The sequence below is a fragment of the Artibeus jamaicensis genome, unplaced genomic scaffold (assembly GCF_021234435.1).
Source record: "Artibeus jamaicensis isolate MK-2021 breed Jamaican fruit bat unplaced genomic scaffold, CSHL_Jam_final scaffold_1964, whole genome shotgun sequence".
In the NCBI taxonomy this organism is placed as follows: domain Eukaryota; kingdom Metazoa; phylum Chordata; class Mammalia; order Chiroptera; family Phyllostomidae; genus Artibeus; species Artibeus jamaicensis.
In genome coordinates this window covers 31676064-31695668 of record NW_026522030.1, presented here as the reverse complement: position 1 = coordinate 31695668, position 19605 = coordinate 31676064, and the positions used below count along the sequence as shown (strand labels likewise).

Genomic DNA, 19605 nt, shown 5'->3' with positions numbered 1-19605 from the left:
GTGTGTCATATATTAGGTTAGACATCACTTTCTTCATCACATCTCAAGTTTGAGGCTCATACTGTGTTCTCCCAGCACTGTGTATTTAACCTGTATAGTGGTACTTCTTTGTAATTGCTTCAATCAGCAAGGAGCTCCTTGAAAACAGACCTTCTTATGTTCAGTTAATATCCGAGGATATTTCATGGGAAATTGGTCTAGGACATGATAGATATGATTTATCACTCTGCCACACATGACATGGAAATGACAGTTTTACTACCGTTTTTCCTTTTCAGACGACTGATCAAAACTGGGTTCCTTGTTTACAAGATGAAACTGAGAAACTATTTCGTAAGGTAATAAATATTCTATTTTGTCAACCTAGAGAGTTGATGAAAGAGACTTTTAGAAAAGCTAATGGTAATATATAACATGAACTTATGTGAATTGTGTTTACTCGCTTAACTCTGTTATATGACTGAATTGTTTGGGACTTCTGAAAATAGCATGTGTTAAAGATCCTTCAAAGAAAATGAGACCTATAATAAACTGTTTATTTTCAGTTAATCCGATTGGATAACCTTTTTGCCTATTGGAATGTGAAGTCTCAGATGTTTTATCTTACTAATTATGATGATTCGTTGGTAAGTAATTTTTATATGTTATACACATATGTTGATACTGTATTTTGTATAAAGCTTTTTTCATTGTCATTTATTTAACATACAGTAGTGAGTGATAATTTTTTTAAGGCCAAATCTGTTAGCAGAATTTACAGAAATAGGTGAATGCATATGAGGTCTGTCCAGAAAGTATCCAGCCACACAATGATAAAACTAGAGACATTTATTGAAGAAGATAGAAGACAAAAGAAACATTGTACACAGGACAATGATGCTTCAGTTCCCTTCAAAGTAGGCACCTTGAGACCTCACATAGTTCTCCTAATCATCATCAGCTGCCTTGTTGTATTTTCCTGTATCTCATCAATAATCTGAAATCTCTTCCCTTTCAAAGGTGATTTTAGTTTTGGGAAAAGCCAGAAGTCACAGGATGCCAAATCTGGGCTGTAGGGGGGCTGAGTCACCTGGGTGATTCGATGTTTCATCAAAAAACTCTTCACAAGACATGATGCATGAGGGGGCACATCATTGTGTGCTGCCACACCACCAGTTGCCCATAGCTGCAGCCTTCTGAATCATCTGAAGTTTCTATGGAGGAATGTTCAGGCTTAACACAAAATTTAATGCAGATTCATTGCTTTCCTCAGTCATTTTGAGTATGATGGCCACACAGTACACATGCTCACCCAACGGCATCTACTGCCCTCACTGACTAGTACAGTGAAGTTATTGTTCACAGATGGGCATTCTGGTCCACTTTCCTTGGTTTCCAGGTTAACATTGCTATTGTACCAACTGTTCTCATTATATTAACAATGGGTAGACTTTTTCTGGACAGACCTTGTAAGTGTCTGTACATGAACATGTATAGACAGCTTGTTTTTAATAATTGACATAAAACATTATACTAGTTTCATCATAATGATTTGATATTGCATATATTACAAAATAATCACCTCAATAATTGTAGTTAACATCTGTCATCATACATAGTTGGAAAATTTTTTTTCATGGGCTGGGCAGAGGAGGGCAAGTGGCAAAAACTGGGACAACTGTAATAGAGTAAGAATAAAAATAAAAATACTTTTTGCCTGAGATGGGAACTTTTTTAAAAGTGTATTTTATTGATTATGCTGTTACAGATGTCCCATTTTTTCTCCCCTTTGTCCTCTTCTGCCCGGTACCCCCAAACCCTCCAGCACTGCCCCCCTTTAATTTAAGTTCATGGGTTGTACATATAAGTTTTTTTGCTGCTTCATTTCCTATACTATTCTTAACCTCCCCATATCTATTTTGTATTTTCCAATTATGCCTCTTATTCCCTGTACCCTTTTCCCCATTATCCACCCTCCCCCTCCCTGCTGATAACCCTCCATGTAATCTCTATTTCTGTTAATCTTTCCTGTTCTAATTGTTGCTTAGTTTGTTTTTTTAAGTTCAGTTGTTGATAGTTGTGAGTTTGTTGTCATTTTACTGTTCATAGTTTTGACCTTCTTGTTCTTAGATAAGTCCCTTTAACATATCATGTAATAGGGCTTGGTAATGATGAACTCTTTTAACTTGACCTTATCTGGGAATCACTTTATCTACTCTTCTATTCTAAAAAATAGCTTTGCTGGGTAGAGTAATCTTGGATGTAGATCCTTGCTTTCATGACTTCAAAACTTACCAGCCCCTTCTTGCCTGTAATGTTTCTTTTGAGAAATCATCTCAGAGTCTTTCGAGAAATCAGCTCAGAGTCTCAGAACTACTTTGCAGGTAACACTCTTCTGCTACTTTTAAGATTCTCTCCTTATCTTTAATCTTGAGTAATTTATTTATGATGTGTCTTGGTGTGGCCCTCTTTGTGTCTTACTTGTTTGGGACTCTCTGAGCCTCCTGGACTTATTGGAAGTCTATTTCCTTTGCCACATTGGGAAGTTTTCTTTCATTATTTTTTCAAATAAGTTTCTAATTTCTTGTTCTTCTTCTTCTCTTCCTGGCACCCCATGTTCGGATGTTGGAATGTTTAAAGTTGTCCTGAAGGTTCCTAAGCCTCTCCTCGTTTTATGAATTCTTGTTTACTCATTCTGTTTTGGCTGAATGTTTATTTCTTCCTTTTGTTCCAAAGCATATGAGTCCTGGCTTCCTTCCCTTCATTGTTGGCTCCTTGTGTTTTTTTCTTTATTTCATTTTGTATAGCCTTCACTTCTTCCTTTATTTTGCGTTTGTACTCAGTCATTTCTGTGAGCATCCTGAATACCAATGTTTTGAACTCTGCATCGGATAGGTTGGCTATCTCTGCATCACTTACTTAGTTCTTTTTCTGGAGTTTTGCTCTGTTCTTTCATTTGGACCCTATTTCCATGTCTTGCACATGTGTTTTGTTGTAAGTGGCAGAGCCTTAGGTATTCACCAGGGTGAGGCAACCCATGTGTCGTGCTGCTGTATGTGGGGGAGAGATCAGAGAAGGAACAGTGCCTCTCTCTCATCTCTCAGCTGCCTTGCCTGCCTGTCTACCAGCTGCCACCTTGCCACACATCTCCACCCCTCCTGCCAGTCTGGATGATTGTTTCTTCTTTAACTTCTTGATTGTTGGGCTTCCATACAGTTCAATTTTTTGACAGTTCTGGTTGTTCTTTATTTTTAGATTGGTTGTTTCCTTCTTTTGGTTGTGCAAGGGGGCAAAGGTTATCTGCCTACACCTCCATCTTGGCCTGAATGCTCCTGAGATGGGAACTTTTAACATTCTCTTGGCAACTTTTAAATGTGCAATGCAGCATTATTAACTGTAGTCAATGATGCTGTATGTTAAATCCCCTCTACTTATTTATTTTATAACTAGAAGATTGTACATTTTGATTCCTATCACCCATTTTGCTTCCACCTATCCTCTGCCCTTGGCAACCACCAGTTTATTCTCTATATTAATGAGTTTTCTTTGTAGAGTCCACATATAAGTGAGGTCATGCAATATTTGTCTTTCTCTGCCTGACATATTCTATTCATTGTACTGCCTTCAAGGTCCACCTGTGTTGTCTCTAATGGCAAGATTCCCTTATTTTTCTATGGCTAAATTATATTTTGTTACATATATGGCCACATTTTCTATTAATTCATCTGTTGATGGATATTTAGTTGTTTCTGTATTGTATAAAAAGTGTAAATAATGTTGCAGTGAACTGAATTCACAGTTTTTGAGATAGTGATTTTGTTTTATTTGGATAAATACCCAGATGTGAAATTGCTGGGTCATATGGTAGTTCTATGTTTAATTTTATGAGGAATCTCCATACTGTTTTCCATACTGGTTGCAACAATTTACATTCCATCAGCATTGCACAAAGGTTTCCTTTTCCTCATATTCTTTCCAACACTTGTTATTTCTTGTCTTTTTGTTAATACTCATTTGAAGAAGAATTAGGTAATATTATATTGTCATCTGATTTGCATTTCCCTGATTAGTGAGGTTGAGCATTTTTTCATGTACCTGTTGGCCATCTGTATGCTTTCTTTGACCCTCTGCTCATTTTTTAATCAGATTGATTGTTTTACCTACTTTTAATTGTATCAGTTCTTTATGTATTTTGGATATTGACCCCTTATCAGTAGGTTTTCTCCCATTCAGTAGGTTGCCTTTTTAGTTTGTTTATTGTTTCCCTTGCTATGCAGATGATGTAGTCCTACTTGTTTTTCTTTTTGTTTTTGTTGTGTTTGTTCTTGGAGTGACATCCAAAAAAGTCATCAATAAGACAGATGTCATGGAGCTTACCATGTATGATTCTTTTCTAAAAGTTTTATGGTTTCAGGCCTTGCATTAAAATTTTTAATCCATTTTGAGTTAATTTTTGATTATGGTATAAGATGGTGCAGTTTTATTTTTTTGCATGTTGTCTGTACAGTTTTCCCAAGTTTAATCATTTGTAGTAAGTTTAAGTTAGTTAAGCATGTGTAGGAACTTATTTCTGGATTCCCTGTTTTATTAGAGACTGATAAATGCACTGATCTGTGGGTCTGCTTTTGTTCTAGTACTATACTGCTTTGATTACTGTAGCTTTGCAGTAGAGTTTGAAATCAAGGAGTGTCATGCCTCTAGCTTTGTTCTTGTTTCCCAAGATTGCTTTGGCTATTTGGGATTTTGTGATTCCGTATAAAATTTATGATTGTTTTCTTTCTGTGAAAAATGTAGTTGGAAATTTGATAAGGATTGCATCAAATCTGTAGATTGCTTTGGATAGTATGGATATTTAAACAATATTAATTTTTCCAATCTTGAGTGTGGAATATCTTCCTATTTATTTGTGTCTTCAATTTCTTTCATCAAAGTTTTATAGTTTTCAGTGTATAGTTTTATAGTTTTCAGACATCTTTCACCTCCTTAGTAGATTTATTCCTAGGTATTTTATTCTTGTTGATGAAGTTATAAATGGTATTGTTTTCTTAATTTTACTTTCTTATCGTTTGATACTAGTGTAGAAGAAATTTTTTATCCTGCATCTTTACTGAATTTGCATATTCTAACAGGTTTTTTTGAGTGGAGTCTTTGGAGATGTTATAAATAATATCATGTTATCTAAATAGTGACAGTATTATTTCCTCCTTTCCAGTTGGGATGGCTTTTCTTTTTCTTGCTTAATTTTTCTGACTATGGCTTCCAGTACAATGTTAAATAAAAGCAGTGATAGGGGGCATCCTTGTCTTATTCCCGATCTTAGAGGAAAAGCTTTCAGCTTTTTACTATTGAGTGTGATATTAGCTGCAGGTTTATGATATAAACCTTTTATTATATCTAATCATATTAATCATAAGTAGATATCAAATTTTGTTAAATTTTATATATGTGCTTGTATGTTTAAACACACACATAAATCTCAATATTTCTAAGATATTCTTTTATGAGTTATTGTCTAATGAAATATTATCTAACCACTGTAATATTTTTATATCTAAATCCTCCTGTTTGTTTTTTTAAACTTTTAAACTTTAATTTTGCATATAATAGGATTTTGTAAAGATGAAGATATATTGGCCTTAATAGAAATAAAAGCAATTGTTTTTTAATAGGACAGCTTGAAGACTGGCATTGTCAATGAAAATATTGTTCCAGGCGGTTATGATTTTGGTAAGTACAGTTCCAAAATAAAAATTGCATATTTTATTTTTTCATCAGCATAAACTTTAAATAAACATTATTGATATTATTGTGATATTTTATGTCAGTTTTATTATGTAATTAAATGTATTTATATATATATATGCAAAAGCAAAACACATATTATTCATTGTTGTTGAGCTACAGGCTATATATCAAAACCAGGAAAGAATAATTTGCAATAAGAGGGGTTGCTAGTAAATTGTGAAGTCTCTAAGGACTACTTAATAAGAATTATGATGCCTTTTAAAGACATTTTGACACGGTAGATACAGTTTAGTGAGGCTAGCTGCTGTCGTCTACAGTGTGATCTTACTATTTAAAAAATGGCTACTTAAAATTTTTCTTTTTATATTTTTATCTGGTTTTAAATCTTCTTAAATGAACATATAGTACTTTAACAGTCAGAAATAAGTTACTAAAATATGCAGAGAAATGGAGGACTGTTTCTTTTACCCTGAAGGCACTCGATAACTACCGATTGGCAGTGGATAACTTAGTTCTTGGATTGACTGACAGTGTCATTAACCATGACTCTCCTTCCTGAAAGTATTTCTTTTTCTGACTTTAGTGGTGTGTTTTTGTGTACTTCTACTTTCATAAATATTCTTTATTAATTTTTTGAAGTGGCTCCCTTTGTGTTCACTCTTAAAATATTATTTTCATGGTTTTGAATTGGTTTCATTTTCTTGATTCTCTCCTCAAAGAAAACATTAAGAACAGATGGGGTTGTTTGCAATGTGTGTGGATTCTCAAATCTGTCACTTTAGGTTTGACTTCTTTTTCTTTCTTAAACTGTCATTTTCAACTGTATCAGTCAGGTCCAATGAAGAGAGAGAGAAACCAAAATGTATTTTGAGTAGGGACAGTTTAAAGCATTACAATTTGTGTAATGGGATTGGATTAACAAAGGAAATATTGTTGAAAAGTAGAGAGAAATCTAAAGAATCAAGGAGTAGTCGATAGAAGAAATAGCTCCTAATCAACGACTGAGATGGAGTGTTCAAAGAGGAGAGTCTGCTTTCCTCAGCACTGGAGTCTAGAACTTGTTGGAAAAGGCACGGCCATGGCTCATTGGTTGGAATTATTGAAGTAATTAATTATGGTATTTCAATAGGGTAGGGAGGGAACTGAGAATATGAAGCAGAGGTGAAGGACAGAGAGGGGATCAATGAATGTACATCCCCCAGAACTTGAAGGATTGGTATTGGAATACTAGAGAGATAGGCAGTGGTGGTGGTAAGGAGAGTTTGATGCTTGAGACCAAGTTTATAGGGTGGTTGAGGATAGTGGTGCAGTTGGGTCTAGTAGGTAAGGTAAGGGTGGAGGAACCCAAGGAACTGAGAGACCATGATTTTGGAAAGATCATTTGTGTATTGAAATCACTTGGAAATTAGAGTTGCCACAGCTAAAGTCTGAGAGAGGTAGAAGAGGGTGTGTAGCACAGAGATGGGTAGTTAATTGCAACTAGGGACATATGGGTGGTATAGCTTTTATGTAAAACAAGAATTAAAGTTGGAGAGAAGAATAATTTTATTTTTCAAATACTAATATTTTTACTTTATACATATACTTTTTAGACTTACTGTACCTTACATTTATATACATACAAAGATTTCTCATTTTTAACTGTATAGTATTTTGTTGTATATATGTACCATAATGAACTTAACTGATGATCTATTAGTGAATAGCTTTTTTCTCTTTTTTAAGATTATATTTTATTTATGCTAATGTTCCATTCAACTTAAAAGTATGTTTGAATGCTTAATATGTAAAAAATTAAGTGCTAGGCCTCAGGGATGATTAAAATGAGAGATATAGTATCAGTGTATAAATTAGATTATAATTTAATAGTTGATCTTTATTTAGATTCTGCTATTACTTGTCTTCCTCTGTGTTCTTCTCATTCTTTTTGGGCACTCAATACAAAGAGTTGAGAGAAATCTGTCTTAGGTTATGAGTTGAGCTAAGGAGGTTATCCTGAGCAAACTCTCACTCATCTTTTCTCTTCTTCTTTTTCAATTTAAAAGGGGAAAACAGATGGATACAGAGAAGCTGATTAGAAATTCAGAAATTATAATTATACAATGAAAGTCAGTGGTTTAATATGGGGTGGGCAAAAGTAGGTTTACAGCTGTGAGTATGTGAAACAGTTTATTCTTGTATTATTTATTTATTAATTATTGCATTATTCACCACCCCTGTATAATCTCTTTTCCTGCATTACTCATGTACCTTCCTTCCTTAAAACTGTGTATTGTTTTTAAAGCTACTATATTGGACTCTTTTGCCTTTTAGAGAGCATTCTTGCTTTCACAGCTTATGTTAGTGTCCTGAGGGGGAGTTTAGTTAGCCTTTATTGTACTTATAGATGGATGACAATATGATTTATAGATAGGAAAAAGATAAAAGAAACTTTTTCACCAATTAAGTGACAGTTCACCTGACCAAATCATAGCCCTGGGGAAATACAGAGACCGTGGAAAGGATATATAAGAAATGAAAATTAATATTTTCAACTTGGTCCCATGAGTACTTTGAAACTCTTGAAATATAACTTAGTTTATAAAAATTTGTATTATTTTTCAGTGTTTCGCCCCATATCTGCTAATGCCAAACTTCAGATGAATCGCCGATCTGATTTCGACTTTTCTGCCCCCAAGATAAACCTGGATGTTGAGTTACATGACATAGCAATTGAATTTAATAAACCACAGGTGACTTTTTAAATGGTATTTTAAATTGTGAGTTATAGTTTGATAGAAATAGAACTAAGATTTTAAATGGTTTTCAGAAATTCTTAATGTTACATTGTTAACTTTTTTAGGGGGTCAGTAATTTAACTTTTGTTTTTAGTAATTAGAAAAAACCTGAAACGTAAGAGCTTTAATTTTTTTGTTTTTACAGTATTTCAGTCTTATGGAGCTTCTTGAATCAGTTGATATGATGACACAAAATCTTCCATATAGGAAATTCAGACCTGATGTACCTGTTCACAACCATGCCAGAGAATGGTAAAATGTCTTAAATTTTAAAAATTGAAGTATAATTGACATACATTATATTACTTTCAGGTGTACGACATGATTCAATGATCACAATAATAGGTTTAGTTACCATTCATACCATATATAGCTACAAAGTTTTTCTTGTGAAAAGAAATTTTAAGATCTACTCTCTAAGCATCTTTTATATATGCAGTACAATATTAAGTATAGTCACCATGCTGTATTTTATATCCCTGTGACTTATTTTATAACTGAAAGCTTGAACCTTTTGACCTCCTTTACCCAGTTTGCCTGCCCCAAACCCTACCTCTGGGAGTTACCAATCTGTTCTCTGTATCTGTGAGCTCAGTTGTTTTTGTTTTTGTTTTTTAAAGATTCTCCATATAAGTAAGATCATGCAGCATTTGTCTTTCTCTCACTTCACTTAGCAAAATGCCCTCAAGGTCCATTTATGTTATCATAAGTGGCAAGATTCTATTTTTTATGGCTGAGTAATACGGTATTTCATTGTATACATATCACTGCACTGCATTTATTCATTCTTCCATCGATGGACACTTAAGTTGTTTCCATGTCCTGGCTATTGTAGATAATGTGGCAGTGAACTGGGGCACACATACATTTTTTATTTATCTATACATTTGCTCCAGGTAAGTATCCATAAGTGGAATTGCTTGAGCTAAAACGTTTTTAAGATTTAAAAAATACAGCAGAAAAGCTAATTCTTGACTTTTTAAAGATTCTTTAAAGGCTGATACAAACTGTAGTTTGATTTGCAGTTAGAAATTTATGTAGCTGATTTTGCTTATTATGTTAATAAAATTCAGTTAAGGGATTCTTTCTTCTGTTGTTGTTCAAGTACGGTTGTCTCCATTTTCACCCCACCACAGCCCCCAGTGGCACCCATCCTTGCCTCCCCACCTTGAAACTGCCCCCTTCGGATTTGTCCGTGTGGCCTTTATACATGTTCCTTGATGGCCCTTCCCCTGTTTTTTCCCCATATCCCTCTCCGCCCTCCTCTCTGGTTACTGTCAGTTTGTTCTTTATTTCAGTGTCTCTGGTTATATTTTGCTTGCTTATTTGTTGTGTTGATTAGGTTCCACTTATAATGGGATTTACAACTAGAGATACTAGAATATAATTTATCCACTGCATTTTTGGAATTATACTATATTCAGCTTGTTGTCCATCAGTTTCTTTAAAAATTTTTAAATTTCTTTATTATACACATTAAGCATATTATTGAACATGTAAAGGTTATGGGAGTATATAAAGTATTATCCTTTTTTGAAATTCAGAAGTCTTGTTATTCTAGTTATTACGTTCTTCCATAGTTTCTAGAAGTTGTAATTATTTCAGTTGACTCTTTTACTTACTGTTTAGGGGACTAAAGTACTATTTGCCAATTAATACTCTAATAGTTTTTCTGTAGACCTTTATTTGTTGTAACAAAATTAAAGGATTTTGCTTACTTTCACTTAGGAAAGATTAATTATTTTGAAAATAAATATGATATTTGAAAAAAGCAAGTGCTCAGACAGTATACCATTTTCATGCTCTCTGAATGATATGTATGTTAGAGCAGGAGCAATATTAACTATTTCATACTGTTGGTTTGAGGGTATTAAGTGTGGGGTTTTCTGTTTTTTTAACTAGGTGGGCTTATGCTATACATGGTATTCTTGAAGTAAATGTTTGCCCCCGTTTACGGATGTGGTCATGGAAGCATGTTAGAGAACATAGGCAAAAAATGAAGCAATACAAAGAACTATATAAGAAAAAAATAACAAGTAAGAAGCCACCTGGTGAACTTCTCAGCCTTTTGGAGGTTAGCATTTTTAAAACTTGTTGAGTATTTTTAGTACTTCCTAATTGTTTGTTCTAATTTCAACTAAGCATTCTCCGTCTCTCTTTTACTTAGATTTCTTTTTATTCCTGATTAAAGTCAGTTGGGTGATATAAGCTTTGGTGCTATTTCCCTGGGAGCTTTTGGAATTTGAGATTATTCTCAATCTGGAGAGATTTGGGTCTATGCAAATAGTAACTGGAAGCCTTATATTATTAAGATACTTCTAACTTCAAAAGCCTAAAAAGTTTTTCCTACATTGATTCCAATTTCTCTGTGTTGGTTTCTAAGCCTTACGTCACTAGTATATTTCCCTTTTGTTACCACAGTGTAACTGCATTAATCATATAGAATCTCCTGTCTTCTATGCGTTTTATGCTTATAGCCACATCTGTGCTCATGTATTCCATCTGCCTTTCTCATCTCTCTGCCTATCCCAGCTCTACTCAGCCCTCAAGTTCTGCATAAGTCCCATCTCTTTTCTGAATTTTCTGTCCACATAGAACTCTTTTTCTTTTAATTCCTGTGGCATTTCTAGTTTTTACCAGCAACTTTACATTTAATTATTTATGTTGAGAGTTCTCTAAATATTAGTCATGTTATCTTTTAACATTGTAGTATATTCTAGAAGGGACTGCTTTACAGATGGATAAAGTATAGCTAACCATTCTGAATCCAGGCCAGTTTCCAATTAGCAACACCTAAAGATTGAGTTTTATTGTTATTTTCAAAGTAGGAGACTTTCTGAAAAGCTGTGCTAGTATAAATGTTTAAATTTGTAGAGGCCTTTTGGGCTAGTTACAGATTTCCTTACTTAGTTTTAGATCTTAACTTGAGATGAGTCTGCTGGACAGTAGAACCCTGAGCTGTTTTTTGAACAGTAGGTCATGGTTGCTTCTCTTTGGGAGGGAAAGTAGAATGCACATGAAACTCTCAAAAGTAGTCATGGACATCATGTAGAGCAATGCGGTGAAAGATTTAGCTTATCTCAGTTTATTTCAATAGCCACAACAATGTTGAAAAGCATACAATTTAAAAACAAGTTTTTAAGTGTATGTAGGTCCAGTTGGAGTATCTCAGTGATGACATATAATACTGTGCTGTGCACATAATATGAAGGTTTTATAATTGTATTTTTAGTTGGAAGTGACACTATGTTTATCCTTAGCTATGGTTAAAACCCAAATTAAAAAGTCATTTTACACAGTGCATGTATGGGATCTTTTAGAATGTTATTTCCTAAGTCTTGTAGAGTTGTAACTTTTATGCATGATACAAGATTTCTTTGTTCACAAGGTTTTTCATTACTAATTTCCAAGCTGATATATATAAATAAGTATAAATATAAAAAACTATTGCTTCTCAGAACTTAATAAAAATATGTCGATGGATGATCTGCTTCATGCTTCCCATTGTATCTTTAGCACAGCAACTTGACAGATTATATATACTAACGTTATTTATGTAAACACATTTTTATTTATATTTTTAGGAGTTGGAAAAGACCCTGGATGTATTCAGTATAACTGTAGTGAGACAACAAGCAGAAGTTGAGGTAATTTCAGATTATCTTTCAGTTAGTAAATATAAACCTAGATTGATACAGATTTGACAAGTGCTGTGATGTTATTAATATGGTGCTGTGTTATACTATTTCCTAAAAGGGATTCAGATTTGCTTTTCTGTATTTGTTATAAGATAATTTGATTTAATGTTTTGTTGCATCCATGGAAATCAGACAGGTTCTATTGGAAAAATATTCTTTCTAAGTTATTGGACTTATCAAATACTCAGAGTTCATGTGGAAATGAAAAGCTAACTTTTTTGTTTGTTTTTGTTTCTGGAATTGCCTTTGTTCATAAGACAGTGGGGTTAACGGCCTGGTAATCCTAATTCTTATGTTTGGCTAATATTGCAGTTATTTCATTCTTGTGTCAGTTTGTATATTGTATACATTTATTTACTCAAGTAGACAAGTTTTGAAATGTCAGATTTCTATTTCTTTAGATTATTAAATAAAGGATAATTTGTCATTTATTTGAAATTTTATTTATTTTAGGTAAAGAAAGCTGGATACAGGATTTACAGAGAAGGAACAAAAGAATCAGAGGAAAATAAAGGATGGTTTAACTGGCTGTGGAGTTGGTCAGAATCAAAAACTGAAGAACAGCAACCAGATATTAAACCTGGAAGTACGTTCATTTTATTTTATAGCAGTGCAGTTAATCATCAGGTATGGTAATGTAGCTAATCATCGGGTATGAAAATTGTTTTGCAGAAAATTCTCTAATTAAATAGACATTGTAAGTATATATACACATGATATATACTTTATCCTTTTTATCAATAAAATTACTGTTAAAACATTGTAAGTATATGCCAAGTAAAAATTATTTATATTTTTTATCTTACTAGTGTTTGTAAAAGAACTGCCCATGGGATTAAGTAAATGCATATAGCACAATAACAGATAAATGAAAATGCCAAATGTGTATAAATCATTGCAGATTTTTATTGAAGTCACATCATTTCTTGGAAAGAGTTTTGTTTCTCAACCAAATGCTTAAGATTTTAGCTTTGGAGTCTTCGGGGCTTGGGTTTATATCATGGACCTATCACTTGTGAACATTGTGGCCCTGGTAAATTATTTAAGATCTTTGAGTCTCAATTTTATCATTTGTAAGATGGGAAGTTATGAGATTAATGCTACTTTGTGAGCTAAGTGTGTTGCCCAGCACAGTGTCATTAAGTGCCTAATACGATTAGCCATTTTGTATGCTCTTGGTTAATACCAATATTTACAAGTGTATATTGCTAAGTTTATGTACTTAGAAATTTATATTTTTGTGGAGTAATCCTTCTAAAATTGCCATTGCCATTCTGTCATTGTGGCTATAATTTCTTGAAAGTATTATTAAAATGAGAATAAATTTACATTTAATTTATTAAAGGGAACTATTATGGATTAGTTTTATCTAAAACTAATTATGGATTAGTTTTATCTTGGTATCAGTTAAAAACACAAAACACTTTTATATAATTTGTAGGTCTTGAAGAAATCTTGACACCTGAAGAAAAAACTTCACTCTATGAAGCAATTGGCTATAGTGAAACAGCAGTTGATCCAACCTTGCCAAAATCAGTAAGAGGTTTTCTTGCCTTACTACCTCTGTTTAATGATAGTGATACCTGTTTTTAATCCTTTAGGAAATCTGTGTTGCTGACTTTTTCTTTAATGTTTTTCTGTGTCTGCAATTATTGTTTTTTAATTTTTAAGGTAGGGATAAATATTGTACTTTGTAGTGTTATGTGATTATTCTTTAAGATATAAAGGGTTGCTTTTAAAGTATTTTCTGGTTTTTGGAAAGAATAGATTATATGAATAGGATGTAAATAAGAGTGGTTGTTATTTTCATTGTGTGTGTGTCTAACTTGTTTATTTAATTTTATTCCTCTGAATATACTCTAGTTTGAAGCAATGAAGTTTTATGTACACTTGAAAAGTATGTCTATTGTCCTAAGAGAAGAACAACAAAAACCTGAGCTGTTAGATATTGTAGTAGAAGAATTTAGCACTTTGATTGTACAAAGACCGGGAGCACAAGCAATTAAGTAAGTATTAATTTATTTTCTTTTATCTATAAGAAAAAATTTCATTGTGAAGTTGGGAGTTAGATTATAATTTTACAGTTATTTTCTTTTATTTTCAGAGGGGAAGGGAAGGAGAGAAGGAAAGAAATATCAATGTATGGTTGCCTCTCATGCGTCCCCTGTTGGGAACTGGCCTGCAAACCAGGCATGTGCCCTGACTGGGAATCAAACCATGATCATCTGGTTTGCAGGCCTGCGCTCAATCCACTGAGCTAGATCAGCCAGGGCTCATATTTTTTAAAATAAGTTTTTGATTTCTCGCTCATCCTCATTTCCTTCTACCACCTCTATGATTCAGATGTTGGATATTGCCCCAGAGGTTCCTAAGCCTCTCCTCATTTTTTTTGAATTCGTGTTTCTTCTTTCTGTCCCAGGTGAATGTTTATTTCTTCCCTTTGTTCTAAATCATTGATTTGAATCCCAGCTTCCTTCCCTTCACTTTCGGTCCCCTGTATATTGTTCTTTATTTCACTTTGTATAGTCTTTACTTCTTCCTTTATTTTATGGCTGTACTCAGTCATTTCTATGAGTATTCTTATTACCAATGTTTTGAACTCTGCATCTGATAGGTTGGCTATCTCTGTTATATGTAGTTCTTTTTCTGGAGTTTTGATCTATTCTTTCATTTGGGCCTTATTTCTTTGTCTCTGAAATTTGTCAGCACATCTGTTACATTGTAAGAGCCAGAGCCTTAGGAATTCACCAGGGTGGGACAACCCACTTCATTGTATTGTGATGTTGTGTGTGGGTAGGAGTCTGAGAGGGAACAGTGCTACTTGCTCGGCTCTCACCCAGCTTTCAATCATTTCCCCCACTTTCTGCAAATGATCAGCACCCTTATAGTTGCTGCCTTGTTGCTGATTCTCTGGCTGGCTGGGCTTGTGTATATTCTAGGACCACATGGGCCTAGAGTCCTAATGGATTCTCCTGAGAGACTAGCAGTTTCTCCTGCCACTGCAACTGCCACGGATTTTTACATATAGACATCATAAGGATGGGTCAGAGAGGGAACAATGAGAGGCAACAATGCTTGCTAGAAGAGGGGGAAGTAACTGAAAGCTGGGGAAGAGCCAGGCAAACCGTGCCCTTCCAGGTCCCTCACTGGTGCTGATTCCTGAGTGGGTGGGCTTGCGTACATTCTAGGACCCTCTGGGCCTCCCAAATGAACTCTCCTGAGAGATTGGAAGTTTCTTTTGCTGCCGCAACCCCCACAGGTTTTTACAGCCAGAGATAATGAGGCTTTATTTTTCCGGTGCTGGAACTCTGTGTTGTACAGTCTGTCCTGGGCAGGGATTGCTAGGTCCCCAGTTGTTCTTCCAGGTTTTTTATCCACATGCAAATATGGGACAGCCTGGTATGCCAACTGCTTCCTTGCTGGACATCCTTTTCACTGGCTGCCCGTCTCTGTCCCTCCTACCATCTGGATGAGTGTTTCTTCTTTAACTCACTGGTTTTCAGGCTTCCATACAGTTCAGTGTTCTGGCAGTTCTGGTTGTTTTGCTTTTAGATTGGTGGTTATCCTTCTTTTGATTTTGTGAGGAGGTGAAATGTATCTACCTACACCTCCATCTTGGCCAGAATCCCCAGTTTCATTCTTTTACATGAGATCATTCAGTTGTCCCAGCAACATTTGTTGAGAAAGCTATGCATACTTTCCTCGTTGGATGATCTCGTCTCTCTTGTCAAAATGAATTTACCATAAATGTAAAGATTTATTTCTGGATTCTTAATTCTATTATCATAGATATATATCACTAACCTTGTGCCAGTACACACTGTCTTGATTACTATACCTTTGTAGTAAAATTTGAAGTCAGAAAGTATGACCCCACAAGTTTTATTTTCAAAGTTTCTGTTTCAAGATTGTTTTAGCTATTCTGAGTCTCTTGATTTCTGTGTAAATTTTGGGATTATTTTGTCCATTTCTGGAAAATAAAAAAGCTTGGATTTGATAAGGATTATATTGAATCTGTAGATCATTTTGGGGAGTATGACATCTAAACAACATTAAGAATTCCAGTCCACAGATATTGGATGTCTTTCCATTTATTTAGATCCTCATAAATTTCAGCAATGTGAGTTTTCAGGGTACATGTTTTACACCTCTTTTGTTAAATTTTTTTCTTATGTAATTTATTGTTTTTGATTCAGTGGAAGAGTAAAAAATTTTCCTAGATTTTTTTTGGATCCCTGACTGGGTCTGAAAACTGACAAAGACAGATTAACAAGAGGAAAGCATACAGATTTATTTAATATACAGATTTATTTTACATTGACATAGGATCCTTCATGAGGAAATGAAGAGCCAAAGACTAGTTAGACCTGACCATTTTTACACTAGGTTTTAGAAGAGTAAACAAGTGTGGAGGAATATGGTAAGTCAGTGGGTTATGAGGTAAATATCATGAACTGGGGAAACATAGCAAGGCCTGTTTGTTAGGATTCTTGTTAGTATCCCTTTGTCTTTGGAGATCAGGATCTGCTTTCCTGTGGGTATTGTTGGGGCACCGCACATGAGGCTTTTATATCTGTTTGAGTGACAGGGGTAGGAGAAAGTCAGAGTGACCTTTCTGCTTTGACTGTTTCCTCAAACCCCTTCGACTTAAAATATTCAGTATGCCAAGGTACCATATTCTAGGGTAGTGTGTAGTGAACTCTATCAGAGTATTGTAAGTGAAATTATTTTCTTAATTTTATTTTTGAATTTTCTACCAGTGTATAAAAATACAATTGATTTTTATATATTATCTTGTGTCCTATAACCTATTAAACTTGTTAATTAGTGCCAATAATTTTTAGTAAATTCTTTAGTGTTTTCTGCATATATGAGCATGCCATCTGCAGATAGATAATTTTACTTCTAATTTTCCAATGTAGATAACTTTTCTTTCATTTCTTGCCTAATTACTGTGGCTTGAACATCCACTACTATTTTGAATTGAAGTGGTCAGAGATCAAACCCTTGTACGAGGTATCATTGGCAAATATGTTTTCCCATACAGTCAGTTTTCTTTTCATTTTAATGCTGTTTTCTTTAGCCATGCAGAAACTTTTTATTTTGATGAGGTCCATTTGTTTATTCTTTCCTTTATGTCTCTTGCTGTAGGAGACATATCAGTGAAAATATTGCTGCGTGGAATATCTGAGATTTTGCTGCCTATGTTTTCCTCTAGGATTTATATGGTGTCACAACTTATATTTGTCTTTTATCCACCTTGAATTTATTTTTATGTATGGTATCAGTTGGTGATCGAGTTTCATTTATTTGCATGTAACTGTCCAGGTCTCCCAACACCATTTGTTGAAGATGCTAATACCATATGATCTCACCTTTAAGTGGAACCTAATCAACAAAAAAAAAAACAAGCAAAATATAACCAGAGACATTAAAATTAAGAACAATCTGACAGTAACCAGAGGGGAGGTGGGAGGAGATAAAGGGGAGAAAGGGGGAAGTGTTTTTAGGAACAACTATAAAGGATTTGTGGACAAACCCAAATAGGGGTGGAATCAGGGTAGGGAGATGGGGGGGTAAATGCAGACAACTGTACCTGAACAATAAAACAGTTAAATTTTTTAAAAAAGGAAGTGGTCGGGATGGGCATCCTTGCCTTATTACTGAGCTCAGTTTTTTAACCATTAGGTATGATGCTAAGTCTTTCATCAGTTTGGAGAAGTTCTCTTGTATTCCTAGTTTGTTTAGCCTTGCTATTGTCATGAAAGGTTGTTAAGTTTTTTCAAATGCATTTCTGTGTCTGTGAGTTAAAATAACTGTGTATTCCTGGGATAACTCTCACTTGATCATGTGTATAATCCATTTTATACATTGATGGATTTGGTTTGCTAGTATTTTGTTGAGGATTTGTACATCTAAATTAATAGAAAATAATGATCTATAGTTTTATGATTACTTTGTTTTTTGTATTAAGATGATACTGTCCTCATATAGTGAATTAGGAAGTGTTCCCTCCCTTTGGAGAAGTTTGTGAAGAATTGGTATTGATTTATTTTTAAATGTTTGGTGATAGACTTCACCAGTGAAATCATCAGGCCTGAGCGTTTCTTTGAGAAATCAGTAATTCAAATGTGTACTTCTTACAGATCTATTTATATTTTTTGTTTCTTTTTTAGTCAGTTTTGGGTGTTTATTTTTAGGAATTTGTCCATTTCATCTCAGGTATGTAACATTTGGCATATAGTTGTTCATAGTATTACCATATAATCCCTTTTTCTTTCTATGAGGTTGGTAGTAATGTCTTCTTTCATTCCTAATTTTTTGAGTCTTTTATTTCTTAGTTTCATTAAGTTTTGTTGATCTTTTTAAAAAACTAGCTTTGGTTTTGTTGATTTTTTCCTATCTATTTTTATTATATATCTAATTGAAATTTTAATATTTTCATCTTCATTCTGCTTGCTTTGGGGTTTGTTTGCTTTTCTTTTAAAGTATTTTAAAAGGGAAGATTTGTGATTTTATGGGTTTTTTTAATGTAGTCAATTACTAATCCATTAATTTTTTTTAATGTCTTCTCTTTACTGAAGTGAATTTCTTATTTTGGCTCTGATTTCCATTTCCTTCGTGACTAATGTTGTCGAGCATCTTTTCATATGGCTGTTGGTTATCTTTACAATATGTCTTCATTGAACCTACTTTTAATTGGTCATTCTTTTTGTCATTGATTTGTAAGACTATTTTATAGACTCCAGATATCAGACTGTCATCAGATAAATAATTTGCAAATATTTTTTTTCATTTAGCTTGTCCTTTTACTTTCTTGATAATATCTTTTGATACACAAAAGGCTTTAATTTTTATGCATTTTAGTTTACCTGTTTTTCTCTTCCCTTGCTCTTGCTTTTGTTACCTCTAATAAGATTTGCCTAACTTAAGAATATAGAAATCTAATTTTGTATTTTTCTTCTAAGATTTTTAGAGTTTTATATCTTACATTTAGGTTTATGATTCACATTTTGTTAAGTTTTGTGTATGGTGTGAAGAATGAGTAGAAGTTGATGAATTTATATGTGAATATCCAGATGTCCCAATACTACTTGTTTAAGGAATTTCCCCATCAGATGGTCTTTTTCTTTCTTTTGTTTTTAATGTTGTTCAAGTATACTTATTTCCATTTCCCTCCCACAACTGACCCCTACCCCAGCCATTCCCACCTCCCACCCTCCATCTTACCCACCTTTGGCTTTGTCCATGTGTCCTTTATACATGGTCCTGACAACCCTTCCCTTTTTTCTCCCTATTATCCCCTCCACCTTCCCTCTGGTTACTGTCAGTCTGTTCTTAATGTCAGTGTCTCGGGTTATAGTTTGCTGCTTGCTTGTTTTATTGGTTAGGTTCTTCTTATAGGT

The 19605-nt window shown here is 34.0% G+C and overlaps 1 protein-coding gene across 3 annotated transcripts in view; it reads left to right on the top strand.

Moving 5' to 3' along the window:
- VPS13A (vacuolar protein sorting 13 homolog A) overlaps positions 1–19605 on the top strand; it is a 197546-nt gene that overhangs the window by 31018 nt on the left and 146923 nt on the right. For all 3 annotated transcript variants that reach the window (XM_037149102.2, XM_037149103.2, XM_037149104.2), the window contains exons 8-17: positions 279–338; positions 546–626; positions 5649–5706; positions 8329–8456; positions 8647–8753; positions 10404–10575; positions 12086–12148; positions 12653–12785; positions 13641–13735; positions 14063–14205. In XM_037149102.2, the coding sequence (XP_037004997.2) occupies positions 279–338; positions 546–626; positions 5649–5706; positions 8329–8456; positions 8647–8753; positions 10404–10575; positions 12086–12148; positions 12653–12785; positions 13641–13735; positions 14063–14205 (1040 nt within the window). The remainder of the gene's footprint in view (positions 1–278; positions 339–545; positions 627–5648; positions 5707–8328; positions 8457–8646; positions 8754–10403; positions 10576–12085; positions 12149–12652; positions 12786–13640; positions 13736–14062; positions 14206–19605) is intronic.